The sequence below is a fragment of the Rhododendron vialii genome, chromosome 5a, assembly GCF_030253575.1.
Source record: "Rhododendron vialii isolate Sample 1 chromosome 5a, ASM3025357v1".
NCBI classification, from domain to species: domain Eukaryota; kingdom Viridiplantae; phylum Streptophyta; class Magnoliopsida; order Ericales; family Ericaceae; genus Rhododendron; species Rhododendron vialii.
In genome coordinates, this window is record NC_080561.1 from 4171451 (window position 1) to 4185901 (window position 14451).

At 39.5% G+C, this 14451-nt stretch overlaps 2 protein-coding genes and 1 pseudogene across 9 annotated transcripts; 1 reads left to right on the plus strand and 2 right to left on the minus strand.

Moving 5' to 3' along the window:
* Nucleotides 1–6182: 6182 nt before the first annotated feature.
* On the plus strand, nt 6183–7677 carry LOC131325925 (cytochrome b5-like; annotated as a pseudogene).
* Nucleotides 7117–7641, minus strand: LOC131325926 (hexokinase-1-like). The gene is made up of 3 exons (XM_058358416.1): nt 7515–7641; nt 7326–7407; nt 7117–7240 (listed from the first exon to the last, which is right to left on the minus strand). The coding sequence occupies exons 1-3, from the start codon at nt 7619–7621 to the stop codon at nt 7181–7183; spliced, it is 249 nt and encodes an 82-aa protein (XP_058214399.1). The 5' UTR covers nt 7622–7641; the 3' UTR covers nt 7117–7180.
* A 1341-nt stretch (nt 7678–9018) lies between the features above and the next one.
* On the minus strand, nt 9019–13251 carry LOC131325927 (uncharacterized). 8 transcript variants are annotated; one of them, XR_009199875.1, is made up of 5 exons: nt 13150–13251; nt 12926–13006; nt 11891–11963; nt 10850–11613; nt 9019–9373 (listed from the first exon to the last, which is right to left on the minus strand). XR_009199875.1 is itself a non-coding variant. In XM_058358420.1 (4 exons), the coding sequence occupies exons 1-4, from the start codon at nt 13159–13161 to the stop codon at nt 11090–11092; spliced, it is 675 nt and encodes a 224-aa protein (XP_058214403.1). In that variant the 5' UTR covers nt 13162–13251; the 3' UTR covers nt 9019–11089. The 8 variants fall into 8 exon arrangements, 7 of the variants coding, with proteins under 7 accessions (XP_058214403.1, XP_058214402.1, XP_058214407.1 ...); XM_058358420.1 differs by having other exon boundaries at nt 9019–11613; nt 11891–11948; XM_058358419.1 differs by having other exon boundaries at nt 9019–11613; nt 11891–11960.
* Nucleotides 13252–14451: the final 1200 nt, after the last annotated feature.

Consider the following 14451-nt stretch of genomic DNA (forward strand, 5'->3'; position numbering starts at 1 on the left):
ATATATATGATTGTCGAACGCATGAGGTACCAACATAGTTGGAATGTCATTCACTCGTTGTAATGCATGCCTTTTTTTCCCACTCCCATCTCTTGTATTGTTTATTTGGTTATTAATAAAATTTGCTTTTCATTATTAAAAAGAAAAGAAATGGGAAAACCTTCCAAAAGGTCTATCATGGTTCAAAAGATGCACAATATGCATCTTTGAATAGCTTGGGCTTGGAAATGGCTTGCAGGATGCAACATTCTGAACACTTCGTTCCCAAATGCAAAGAGGTTTGCTGATCATCAGAAAACACCAATCCGTTCTGTTTTTTTTTTTATAGACAACAAAATTTTATTAGAACTCGACAAAAAGTACATCGGACTCAGTCTAAACTCAAGCTACAACAAAAAAAACTTGAAGCAAGAGAAGAGGGCAAAAGGAAAAGAAAAATGATAAAAAGTTATGAATCGTATAAAGGTTACGAGATACACCAAAATGTTATGAATCATAATGAAAATGTTACGAATCGTACTGTTGAAAAGTTATAAATTCTAGAACAAAAGTTACGAAACACTCTAAAACGTTATGAATGAACCACAAAATAGGTGCATATGGTATACCCTTTTAAGATGTGCGTATTGTAGACTTTCCCAAAATGGAAAATACATCTAACGGGAAATTGAATGAAGCCACAATTAGGAAGAAGTGGAATCATCCAAAGATTACAATCAATAAAGCACAATTACCACTTCAGAGATCAATCTAGCAGCTGAAACTTCAACCTTGGCAACTGGACTCGTGAAAACCATATAACCACCAAGAAAAACTCCTTTACCGAAGTTTTCGTAAAGAAAGTTTATGAAAGTGAATTGCTACCATCCAAAAATGTTTTAGACGGTCCAAATTTTAATGAAATTTTTTTGGAGAAAAGTTAATTGTGACCGGTCATAATTGAAAACGAATCTCAGTCATTGAATGCACGAATGAACGGCTGAACTTGAGCCGCTCCGTAAACACCTTGTTCACGGAGCAGCTGTGAAAAAGTCTATCTTATAACCACCAGTGTGATGTGATAGCATCAAAGCATAAAAAGAAACGGCAGACAAGTGACACACTTCATAGGAAGGCATGGTACGCTTGATTCCTTATTCCAGAACAATTTTAATTGAAAGCATTCCACCACCAAATCAATTAGCATCCTGTCCACGAGAGTGGAACCGTGGCGCTTGGACCTGCTACGTTTTAGTATAAAGAAATAAAATTGTGCATTTACCACTATTTGCTGATTTTGGTAAAATTGTAAGAGCATCTCCAATAGCCTCAACAAAGCTCCGGCAAGGCAAATCTGGCGAGCCAAGGCAAATCAGCAAACCCAATAGCTTAGCTCCAGCCTCCTCCGGCATGAGCCCCCCTCTCTCTGTTTGTCTCTCTAATACACGGATTCGACGGCGACGCAGACGACAACTCTTCCTCTCTATGTTTCAGCGTTTTCCGGCGACGGTGACTTCGACGGAAACCCAAAAATCGTTTTGAGCCTAGAGGATTGTAGACATTGTCGAGAAGATTCCAACGCCACCAATCTCGTCGGCAACCGACGTCACCGGAGCTCTCACGCTCCGTTCAACTGTTCGGCTTCAACGGCTGGTTTTTTTTTTTTTTTTTTTACTTTGTTGAGGTTTTGTTGAGGCTGTTGGGTGTAGCAAGTTTTTGGTGGCTAAGGCAAACCAATTTTCCTCAACAAATTGGCTTGAAATTTGTTGAGGCTATTGGAGATGCTCTAAGCGCTTGATCCTAACATGCTCACAAGCAACTTGATTTCAAAATCAACAAAGATATAAATTGATGCAAAGAGTCATCTACTGACTGTACTGTGCAGTCATTACATGATTATTTAATTGGGCGGCAAATCAAATTCTTCTCTTCACCATTATTCAGTATCTTTCTCTCAGTTAAGCACAAGATTACCGGAAACATGTGTAACGCTCCGAAAATTGGGTTCGTTAAAAAAAATAATTTTCAGGTTTCTTGGAAGGAAATACTATTTTAATTTTAAAATTGTAATGGGCCGAAATATTGATTATAGTCCAATGGGCTAATTGGGCCCATACTCCTACTAGCCCATCCTTTGGGAATGAGGGCAGGAGCATAGACATACCTCGACCATGTGTGGGAGAGCCGGGTCGCGCTCAGGCTCTACTGTGGATCTCAGGTGCCCCAGTATGAAACAATTTGGTTCGGCCACGTGGCACCATCTTAGTTCTGCCATGTGGCACAGCCAAACAGTAAACGACGAGCTCGACGCACATTACTAGTATAGTCTGGCCACGTGTTATCATTGGGTGCCTACATGTGGCACGGTCCCGGATTGAATAGTAGCGAGTCTTTCAGCGATTGTCGATGCGGACGTACGAGTCCAAACCAGCGCAGCCACGTGGCTCAATAATGCGCCGACCGATAAGCTTGAGGGCACTCCACTATTTGGCATAAGATCACGTTATGCATTAAAAACTGTGATTGAAGACACTATATAAGATCACAATTTACATTAAGAACTGTTGGGTTCCCTCCTTAGTGGAAGCCCAATATTTTGTTAGCCCAATGATAAATTGTTTGGTCCAAAAGAGTTATATTTGTATGGGCTAGTATTTGGGTAGAACATTCTACACATGTTGGCACATGACTTGCACATGGGTTTATGCTTCTCCTGGAAGCTAAATTGTTTTTTTTGTCTCTTTGGGAAATCAAAACATTCGTAGCCTTCTGGAGAAAAAGAAAACGAGAGAGTGCACTGTGTGTGGGTTTTGTGTTCTGGTGGTCAAAGTAAATTGGGGCAGCCAATTTACTCTCTGTTTCGAAGCAATCAACAGCAGCAGCTTCTTGTGCTCATTGGGGGCTGATTTGCTCTCAGTCCGTGGCTCTCCATTTCCAGCAACTATCGGATGGTTTTGTTCATCTATTTGGTGAGGTCTTTTTTCTTTGTATTTGGGGTTTGTTGGATACATCTTAGGGTATTTGTGAGATCTTGTATCTCTTGTAAACCCATTTGTAAAAACATTTTTTGATGGTGGAATCGGTCTCCGGTCCCGTGGACGTACCTCTCATTTAGGGAGAACCACGTAAAAATTCTTTGTGTTCGTTTGGCTTGAAGTTTTGCGCATTTGGATTATGTTCGCTGCTGTCTTATTATTTCCTCCGTGATTTACTTGTGAAAAATTCTGCATATTTTTCCCAACAAGAACTGTGATAAACAACATTATAAGATCACGGTTTGGATTTACAACCGTTGTTAATGATCATCTAAGATCACGATTTGAATTAAAACCGTGGTTAAATAGTTCAATAAGGTCACGTTTAAGATGAAGAACCGTGTTTAGACACAGTAACAGATCACGGCCTTAGTTTATACGCAGTTAGGAGGTTAGGACTTCGAATCTCGCAACCTGCATGTAATTGTTCTTCCCCCATTGAAGCTTTTTCCTCTTTTTCCCCCCTTAGGTTTTACCCTATGATGAGCTTATTTTTTGTATTGATTGAGTTATTAAGCTTGGTTGTCTCGTGGACTCGCACAATTGATGTAGTGTCTTGAATTTTTATTTTGTACTTCATATATCTAAATGATTTCTTCAATCGATCGAAAAAAAAGAAAAAGTTATGCACAACTATGTTATGTCTCGATATCTCCGTCCCCTCAAATTGCGTCCCTGAAATTTTAATGACCCATGCAATGAATCTCAAGTGGTTATTGAGAAAGACTCGAACTGGCGATCCTTTGAACTCCCTAAGTTTTTATTTTTCGGTATTTGGTTGACACTTGAAAATATTTTTAGAAATCAACAAAATAGTGTAAAGAGAGGGAGCTTAAACAGTGGAGAGATATAAGAATATTGAAATTGAATGTGGATCAGGACTAACGATCGAGGAAAATGAACAGTGAGAATTACAGTAGAAGACAGCGGGTTTATTTCAGAAAATAACTTATGGAAAATTTAAGAGTAAGTCATTTTCATCCAATTATTGATGGAAAATGTTTTACATGTAAAATATTTTTTAATTTTTTACACACAACCAAACACTGAAAAATAGGTAAACGCTCAAACAAACAGAGCCTAAACCTCTTCGGTCACGGAAAATCCCAGAGAGAGAGAGAGAGAGAGAGAGAATGGAGAGGCTTACTTATGTTTAACTGCTGTCTTTTGATTTGGTGTCCTGGTTTTTTCTGGGTAGTATAATCTCCTAAAATTTGGCTTTTAATTTTCTGATCTATCTCTTATTTGTTTTCAGGAGGAAATCTACTTAATCAATCACATGGGACTGGCTTTGTTTTGACCAATGATGGGTTGTTGGTAACTTTTGCACATCTTGTTTGCCGAAGGCCCAAAAGCAATTTGGTGGCATGTTCAAACTATTGGAAGTTCTTTTGATCTCTTTTGGTGGGGAGAAGAAGACGTTTAACTGTTTGAATCTGGAGCGTGAACATTAAAATCGATCTTGTGTCTTCCGGTTGATGTCATTGAAGTAGAGGTTGATTTTTTAAAAATTTCCCTTCACGCCCCTCGTGTGGGGGATTCTATTTTGGTTATGGAATACCCTGAATCTGGAGAATACTCTGCGCGATTTTCTCATATTCAGTATGTTGATCATATTCCCTATATTTACCTAGCTCATTCCAATTGTGATAATTTTCCACCCAGTTTCATATTGTTGGAGACCGCATTGTTGACCAGTGGGGCTTCTCCGAAGCCCCCGTGGTCAACTTGAAGATGAGCGAGGTTGTAGGGGTCGACATGGCCTCATTTACGGATGCTGGTTTTGATTATCTCGAGGTACCCGGCCGTTATGTTTTGGAGATTATTGAATGGTATGAGAACAATGTTGCTGGAGGAAGGATTTTTGTGTATGATATGGGTACAAATGGAAGGAAGCCTGACCGGTTAATCCACCAATCGAAATCTTGACTATCAGTTTTTTTGGTTACCAATTATTACACATGAAGTAACCAAAAAAAATTGATATTCAGGATTTCGATTGGTGGATCAGCTGGTCAGGCCTTGTCCCATTTGTACCCATTATCATGCACAAAATTTTTTACTCCAGCAGCATTGTTCTTGTACCATTCAATAATCTCCAAAACATAACGGCTGAGTACCGCGAGAGAATCAAAACCAGCATCCGTAAATGAGGCCATGTCGACCCCTACGACCTCGCCCATCTTCATGTTCACCACGGGGCTCTGGAGAAGCCCCGCCGGTCAACAATGCGGTCTCCAACAATGTGAAACCGGGTGGAAAATTATCATAATTGGGATGAGCTAGGTAAATGTAGGGAATACGATCAACATACTGAATATAAGAAAATCACGCAAAGTATTCTCCAGATTCAGGGTATCCCATAACCAAAATAGAATCCCCCACACGAGGGGCGTGAAGAGAAATTTTTAAAAAATCAACCTCTACTTCAATGACATCAACCGGAAGACACAAGATCGATTTTAATGTTCACGCTCCAGATTCAAACAGTTAAACGTCTTCTTCTCCCCACCAAAGGAGATCAAAAAAACTTCCAATAGTTTGAACATGCCACCAAATTGCTTTTGGGCCTTCGGCAAACAAGATGTGCAGAAGTTACCAACAACCCATCATTGGTCATAACCAAAACAGAATCCCCCACATGAGGTGCACATGAGGTGCGTCAAGGGAGATTTTTAAAAAATCAACCCCTGCTTCAATGACATCAACCGGAAGACGCAAGATCGGTTTTTCAACATTGATCCAATTTGTTTAACAACTTTACGTGGATTCTGGAGATATTGGGGAATAGGTATCATACCTACTTGTGAATGATATATGGTGGGGTTAAAAATCCACTTTATCCCGTTGTGGTCTCCTCACTGACATTACAAAATACTACGTAAATTCTCTATTAATTACTCCTACCAAACATTGATAAGCGTGTTTGATCTTCCTCCTCGGTGAGAGATATTTATACTTTATTGAATGAACCATTTCCATATACCTTGAAGACCCCATTGGTTTATTATATCCTAGTTTTGTGAAACAATCATCTTAGCGAATTTCATTTTGTTTACCCTCCACTTGAGAGGATAAATCCTCTTTTCTATTGGTTGATAAATCTACAAAATGATGTCATGCCTACTAAAAAGTGTATTGCAGGGGTGGATCCTATACTATTATTTTAACTAATAAAAATGAGGGTAATATTCATCTTCATTTAAGTGTAAGGTTTTGAGTTAGTTATTTTGTTGTCAAATTGTTTGCAAACTTCTTAACTTTCATGCTCGACTTTTTGTTCTATCAAGACGATGTGACGAAGTTTTTGGAGGATCATCCCGGTGGTGATGAGGTTTTGTTGTCTGCAACAGGTTTGCAATGTGTTCCACATTTGAAGCTCCGTTTCGTACATGATGGGTAATTGTCAATATTTAGGTTAAAATATCGACGAAGCTCACAGCCATGTCCTTCACAGGGAAGGAAGCAACGGATGATTTTGAGGATGTTGGGCACAGTACAAGTGCTAGAGGCTAGAGCCATGATGGATGAGTTCTATGTTGGGGACATTGATTCGTCAAGCATTCCCTCCAAGACAAAGTACACTCCTCCCAAGCAGCCTCACTACAACCAGGACAAGACATCAGAGTTCATCATCAAGCTACTTCAATTCTTAGTCCCCCTCATCATCTTGGGCGTGGCCGTTGGAATCTGTTTCTATACGAAATTGTCTTAAATTAAGCGTGCCGTGGAATTTTAATTCCACCCATAATAAGTTCGCGTTAGCAATCAAAGCTAACTTTTGGCAACAAGGCTACCACCTTGTTCCAAAGCTGACTTTCCCGGAGATTGACGGATTAAACCCTTGACAGGACATGAATTCTAGCTGGAAATGATGATAAGAGTATTAGAAACCAACATTAAGAAATACATTAAATTTTTTGTATTTAGTATACCAGAATAAAGCCCGTATTCATCTCTTGAACAAAGTAGTTATGAAAATCACTTTTGTAGAATGCTGTTCCAAAACTGGTTATGAAAACAAGCACTCATATCGTAACTATGAATCCTCAACGTCGAGGTACTGGGATTGTGAGGCAGCCTATGCCAGAGCCATAATTGGAATGCGTAATCACAATTGAGTCAGATGCCTCGCCTAACAACTCGTTGATAGTGCTCTCCAAAGTTTAGATTATTTCACATAGCTCCACTATGACTTTTCTTGTTTTCAGAGAGGTGTTGGATATCTGAGAAATCAAGAAAAAAATTAGAAAGCCTCGAAGCCCTAAATTTCGGCTCCCTACGTATAACAAAATGGTAACTCAGAGAGACCTCTAGGATATTCTTTAACTGGCTCCCAACCACTTTGAGATCAGAAGAATTATTATGGTGCATTGCAGACATATCAGGGGACCTGCACATGGGGCCGCAAGTATGTTGCCTCTTGCAAATTGTGCAGGTACAAGGAACGGGAATGGGGTATGCTACATGCTCAACTGTGGTATAAAAACGGTAATCTACCTCAATATAGGTGGAATCTTCAGTTTTGGGGGAACGGTAACGCCAAAGAAGGCAGCTTCATCTGCCATTCTGCATAGAACCCTGCGTAAAATTTCTCCCAAATACATCCCAGAAATGATCTTCTCAAAGAAATTAGAGATGTAAACATTCTATCCATGTTAACTGGTAAGCCTAAATAGCACGAACACTTATGACAGAAATTCAAGAAACTAAGGAAAAGAAAAGAAGATAATTGGACGTTTAGTTGAGGATTGAGTATGGATGTATGTATATCTAAGAAAAGAAGATAGACCCTAGGGTTTATTTAGGAAGGATAAGGGATGAGTATGGATGTATGTACATGTAAGTTTTAATAATTCAAGGAACAGTAAATGACGAGCTCGACGCACATTACTAGATGGTCTGGCCACGTGTCATCATTGGGTGCCTATATGTGGCGAGGTCCTGGGTTAAGCAGCAGCGAGTCTTTCAACGATTGTCGATATGGACGTACAGGTCCAAACCAGCACAACCACGTGGCTCAATAACGCGCCGACCGATAAGCTTGAGGGTGCTCCACTATCTGGCCAGGCATCCATTCAGGTTTTTTTTTTTATCAGCAAAGAAAGGTTTCCATATCATTAATAAAAATGATACTCTGTACAAAATAGAAACCCTGTAGTGATACACCAGGATGCAAATTATCCTTCCTAAATAACTTTTTCACGTGGGAGCCGTGAATAAGTTATTCTCAAGCATCATATGCCCTCTTCCAATTGTTGGCCTTCGGGATAGAAGCAATGCTTAGCTGAATTTGCTAGACCAGCCTCTTTTACTGTGGGGCACCTGTAAAGATTTCTGCTAGGAGAAGGCTTGTGATAAGAAAGGAACAGTCATGGACTTTCATATTGCATAATCAAGCAAAAATTTGAGATAACATTTGTCAAGGATATTTGCGTGAAAATTGGGGGCTCATAAGTTGAGGGGTTCGAAGATGATTAGATACTGTTTGATTCTCAACCACAAACGATGCTGACCAAGGATCAAAAGACGCGGCGTTTAGGATTTGTCGCAGAAGACATCAGAGTTCTTGAGTTCCAGAGAAGTATGGTTGCAAGGTTGAAAATTAAAAAAGGAGTCGTCACAGCTGCACCACTAGGATAGGAGCTTGCGGCTTAATGTGACTTGACTTAGAGAAACTTGTGAGGTTTAGACATGGTAAAAAATAAGAATTGAAGATTAAGAGCTCAATGTTGATTCTCTGAGTCTGCACTTTTTTTCCCATTCTCTTTGGTGGTTCAACCCAGAATGGCAGATGGTTCTGGAACCAATGGTTCATTCACCCGTTTCTTTCACTAATTGCCCCAACAACCGCTACGCATTCCTTGATACTAGATTATGATTCAACTGAAAGAAACATCCAATGGACTAAAAAGGTTAGTTGCAAAAAGCTGCAATATTCACTAAGGAACAATCCAGCAGTAAATTAACTTTGGTTTCACAAAAAATGCAACAAAACCAAATGAGAGAAACCATCTTCATTCTGACTACAGAACAATGTACATCAGCCCTTCCAAGTATAAATGACCTAGGTGTACAAAAAGAAAACCAAAACCACAATTCCGAGTATACAAAAACCATACAGAGTTAATCTTTTCCTTTCTGTAGTAAGTCTAAACAAATTGTCATGATCCACAGTAAATGGTTACATAGGTTCCAGGATGTTTTTGCTTAAGCAACAGACAGCTCAACGAGGTCAGGAAGATAAGGAGGTCTGCATGTTTTTTGAAGCAACATTGTTGTGGAGACATTTCTCAGTTCAAGTTTTATGCCTTTCTGTTGATGTTGTAATCCATGCACAGATCTGCCGGTGTCTTCATCTGAGACCATAAAAACGAGTTTCAGTTCAACGTGGTCCAGATAACTGCAATTCCAGGATCACAATACACAATCCAAAGAAATCCGAAAGAATTGACATGCGAACACCGATTAGAAAAAGCACGGCTAGAATCCCCACTGAACCCTGGAAGTGAAGTCTACAAGAAAAAGTGTATTAGAATCATCATGACAACACACATCAACCAGACCAATGAAAGTGAAAAGGTATGCATTAGCGACCACAATCGGCTGTTAAAGATTTAATCACCGACCCCATTTTTCGGCTTACAAACCCCTCCCAGACCCCAACTAAAAGTAGATAAATAACAGAGAGAATAGCAAATGATTAGTAAAAGCTCTCTGAAAAAAGTGTAATGTTATAAGTAGCCGATAGCCTGCGAATAAACAATAATCTACAGCAGGAGGGTATTGTCACTGTTGTCACATTATTGTCTGCCAATTTATAGATAGAAAAGCAAACATCTGAAATCTAAGTGAGACAGTTCAGCATCATCATCATCTAAACTTAGAAACGTTATCCAAAATCAATGCAAGCATCATCCCTAATTTTAGACAATGAGTAAAAGAACTAATTACTGAATCAGTAATATGCACCAAAATTCAGCATAAAAAATATGCATATCAACTGAATTACACTTTAGACAAAGAGGCTTGACAGTTGCCAACAAGAATCAGAAGCATATGCACGTCTATTGCTTTTCAAGACAAACTCACAATAAGCTCCACATTGAGTAGCTGTACGAATGGAGGTAATATTTTGTCCATTTAAGTGTAGGCTTAGGATAGCTAAACTTCACCGCCCGGATTACGTTTTCCAGGCTAGGCATGAACACATTTACAGGAAAAACTAAACTCCACATTGAGTAGCTGTACTTGTTTTGATACTAGTAAAAACTATATGCATTGCTTGGTAGATGAATTGTACACTTCTCAATAACAACAAAAAAAAAAAATCAAGCTATAGAATTTTGCTATTTCAAGTATTTTGATAATGTTTTGGAGTATTTCCATTGAACTAAGTAGTTCAGTAATGGGCCTAGGCTGTGCGCGAGGCGAGGTGCTGCGCGCAGTCATCTCACTACTTTAACATATAATGCTTCAGCCATCAAGAGGACCAGATAATAATGACCTTTATATCAACAGAGGATAAACATAAGCATGCAGGTAGCAAGAACTATTAGACGACTCAATTGCCGGGAACATATGCCAATCGATATAGAAACACAATTAATAAGAGAACAGTGTTTTACTTAAAAAGTATTGAAGAATTCTGCGACTTTTTTCATTCAAATTTTAAGAAAAGCTGCACTTCTTGATATGCTAAACTGCCTAAAAGAGATAATATAGCCCCAGTTTTTGGATAAACAGGTTTTGTTAAAAAAATGTATGATCTTTTGTTGCATTGATTTGCCACGTTCCAAAAATCTCAAACTTTGAAACTCCCAGCTCGAAGACACCTTAGATGGGCTTCAATCCATTCGAAGAAGCATCTTCACCATGCTCCACAAAACCCGGATCAGGCGTGGCATGCCTTTCTTCAATCACAACACCCGAATACCGCGTGACATGCCTTCCTTCAATCACAAAACCTGGATCTGGCGTGACACGCATTCCTTCGATCACAAAACCCGGATCCCGTGTGACACGCATTTCTTCAATCACAAAACCCGGATCCCGTGTGGTTCGCCTTTCTTCAATCAGAAAATCCGAATCCCGCATGTTTCACAAAACCCGGATCCCGTGTGGTCACACATTGCACACCTTCCTTCAACAGCGCTAGTATGAATAAGTTCGCTACAAGCAGCACCACATGCTGCGCAAGTACGAATAAGTTTGCTACAAGCAACACCATATGCGCTAGGACAAATATGGTCACAACGAGCAACACCACATGCGCTAAGACGAATATGTTCGCTACAAGCAGCACCACATGCGCAAGTACGAATAAGTTCGCTACAAGCAACACCACATGCGCTAGGACGAATATGGTCACTATGAGCAACACCACTTGCGCTAGGACGAATATGGTCACTATGAGCAACACCACTTGTGCTAGGACGAATATGGTCGCTACGAGCAACACCACATGCGCTAGGACGAATATGTTCGCTACGAGCAACACCACATGCGCTAGGACGAATATGTTCGCTACGAGCAGCACCACATTCACCACATTCGGTGGTGCAAATAAGTTCGCTACGAGCAACACCACATTGATTCCCTAACAAGGAAAAATTTGGATGTAAGTACAAAAAGCACAACAATCTTTTTTGGTTATGATAAGTCACGACTAGCACGGGGGTAAGCAAACTTGATTGAAGAAAATAATTCAAGGGAAGGAAGAGTGTGAAAATCCTTTGCTTCAGGCACCAAAGCTGACTTGCAGATTAGGCCCATTAATGAGATATTGCATTCTACCCCAGGCGAAAGAGAAAACACGGAAATCAGGGGGAAGAGGATGGGTGAAAAAGAAATAAGCAGATGAAATATTCACTCACTGCCACCGGTGTTCACCATCCTGACTGCACACGAGCTTCCAAGGCCTTCATGTCGAAGCTGAGACGATAACTTCTAAAAGTAAATTGAAACGAACAGCATGAGTTCCACATAAGCACGCGCACAGACATGCACTTCGGAGAAAATAAAAATCAAATCTGAGTGGTTAATGTTAAAAAAAAAGAAAGAAAGATAGAGAAACTGGAAGCGTATGGCCACTTTTTTGAGAATCTGGGTTTGAAAAAGATAATAATAATTGGCGGAAGCATAGATGATGCAGGACACCAATCAAGTAATGAGTCTAAGACAAAGGCAACAATAGCCAAAAGGTGAGGAAACCCAAATACGTACAAAGAAAAACAACTACCTAGATTAGCAAGACTGAATTGAACGACAATTATACAAGCCATTACAAGATAACGAGGAACAGAAAAATCCCTCCTAGTTCTAAAAACAAACATCAAATTTCGCCCGATACAGGAGACCTATGACTTCAAAAAATAAATTAGTACAAGTTAGGGAAGATAGTGCACCTAAAATGTGGTTTTAGGGTTAGGAGTTCCGTCCCTCACTCAGAAACACCAACTAAATTTCATCCTAAAAATCTTACATCCATGACATTAATGAAGATTTTGATGTAAGATTTTTAGGTATTTAAGCCTCAAAATTAGGTTACTGACGTTCAAAATCAATTGCACATTATGCTCAATACCACCCCTGATGTTGTATGTGTTTTTACTATAGGGATTTACAATAAATATTGGAGTCCACTGAACAAGACGCATCGATAGTTCAGCGAGATGATAACCTTTATAATCTGGTAACAAAATGCAGGTAAGAAGATATAGTAAGCCCCGTTCCGCTAACGTTCAAATTTTTTTTTTTTAAAGTACTTATTTTCAAACTTTACGAGAGTCACAATACATCGCCTCTAATTCAAAAAACAAGTAGAACTTATTTCTCTTAGCGGGACGGAGAATACGCTGAACAGGAGGATAGTAATCAATTAAAAGGGACAAAGAGATAGAGATACAAACCAAGCGTGTTTGATCAAAACACCCACGATCGGACTTCAAAAAAGGAGGGAAGAGATTTGCTGGAAACAGGAGAGTCATCACCTAACAAAAAGAAGTATATGAAAAAACAAAAACAACAGAGGAAAAAATGGAGCCTGCTCCATCTCAAACAGAGTTTAATAACTCTTAAAATTGCAGATCAGAAAAACACACACACAGCAACTAATACTACAAGTAGTATTTACCTGTAGGGCCATGGCTGACTCTTTCGTCTCCCCTTCGTCAAAAGAAAGAATTGCCTTTTGATTAGGGTTCGGACGGTTTCCTTCGAAGAGACGTCGCCAGGATGAACCGACCTTGCTTTGATTGACGTGTGGCACGTGGGGCCATTCTCTTCTCCCTCCCGTAAACGATCATTTTACAACCACGTTACAGCTGTAAATGAACTGAGCCATTCGCTAACTGTTCGAGACTCGGTTTGGCAAGAGCTCGTTCGAGTTCAATTCGTCTGCTAAACGAACTGAATTTGAACCTCAATTCTAGGCTCGTTCCGTAAATGAACCGAACCTGAGCCTAACGGTATTCGGCTCGATTAGATTCGCGAACCTATACTTAAATTTCAATAGGGTCTATTTGTAAATATAAAATTTTAAGGTTGTATATATAATTCAATACTTATTTTTCTCTCAAATTCTATACGATCAATGAGAGAGTTTGGGTTTGCTTGAGTTTGATGAGCTGAACCGAACCAAACCTGAGTCTTGACGAGCTCAATTCGAGCTTAGATTCGGTTCGGCTCGATTCATTTGAGTTTAACGAGCCAAACTCGAGCAAAGATATTCAAGTTCGAATCGAACCCGAGCCGAACTCCAGTCAGACTAGTACCTTAACGAACCCAACCGAGCCGAACCCGAGCCTTGAAAAATTTTAACGAGTCGAACTCGAGCCAAGTTGTTCAGGCTGGAATCGAACTCAAGCCGAACTCATATCTTAACGAACCTGAGCCGAACTTAACAGGGTTCGGCTCGATTCGGTTCGTTTACAGCCCTAAACCACATATACTCACACAAACAATTATGCAAACTCACTCACTTTCACATTAAAACCTACTGTGTGTGAGATCCATCAAAATATGTGAGTGTGTGTAAAGTGTTTGTGTATGTGTTTGTAGTTGTATAATAATTGCTTCAGTAAATTAAACTTAGGAAGTGTTCAATTAAACTGCTTGAACTACAAAATCGGTCTAATCCGGACCGAGCTGTCCTATTTGGTCTGATTCTGCGGTACATTAGTTAGGTTATGGTTTCAAAAAAATAAAACTGTTAATTTTTGTTCAATTACTGGTTATCAGTTAAAGAAAAGGTGGTTAGAACCTAACCGTTAGTACTTATGTGTGTGTAATGTATTTTGATTGTAGTAAGTTAATTTTTTTCTTGCTAAGTTAATTGAATGTAAAAGTGTTTTTATAGGAACCCAAACCATGAATTAAAGATTCTAGACTATTCTGTTATTGGTTTTAGCTACTTTATTGATTGTTTTCGTCAATA

Bases quoted from the DNA above. Each gene is read 5' to 3' on its own strand.
- LOC131325926 (XM_058358416.1), bottom strand. From the start codon at position 7,621: ATGTATTTGGGAGAAATTTTACGCAGGGTTCTATGCAGAATGGCAGAT. The intron at 7,408-7,514 runs GTAGATTACCGT...CCCCATGTGCAG, and splicing joins AAGATTCCACCTATATTGAG to GTCCCCTGATATGTCTGCAA. The intron at 7,241-7,325 runs GTCTCTCTGAGT...TTGATTTCTCAG, and splicing joins AGTTAAAGAATATCCTAGAG to ATATCCAACACCTCTCTGAA.
- LOC131325927 (XM_058358418.1), bottom strand. The intron at 11,964-12,925 runs GTTTGTATCTCT...ATTTACTTTTAG, and splicing joins GTTTTGATCAAACACGCTTG to AAGTTATCGTCTCAGCTTCG. The intron at 11,614-11,890 runs GTGAGTGAATAT...TTTCCTTGTTAG, and splicing joins GATGGTGAACACCGGTGGCA to GGAATCAATGTGGTGTTGCT.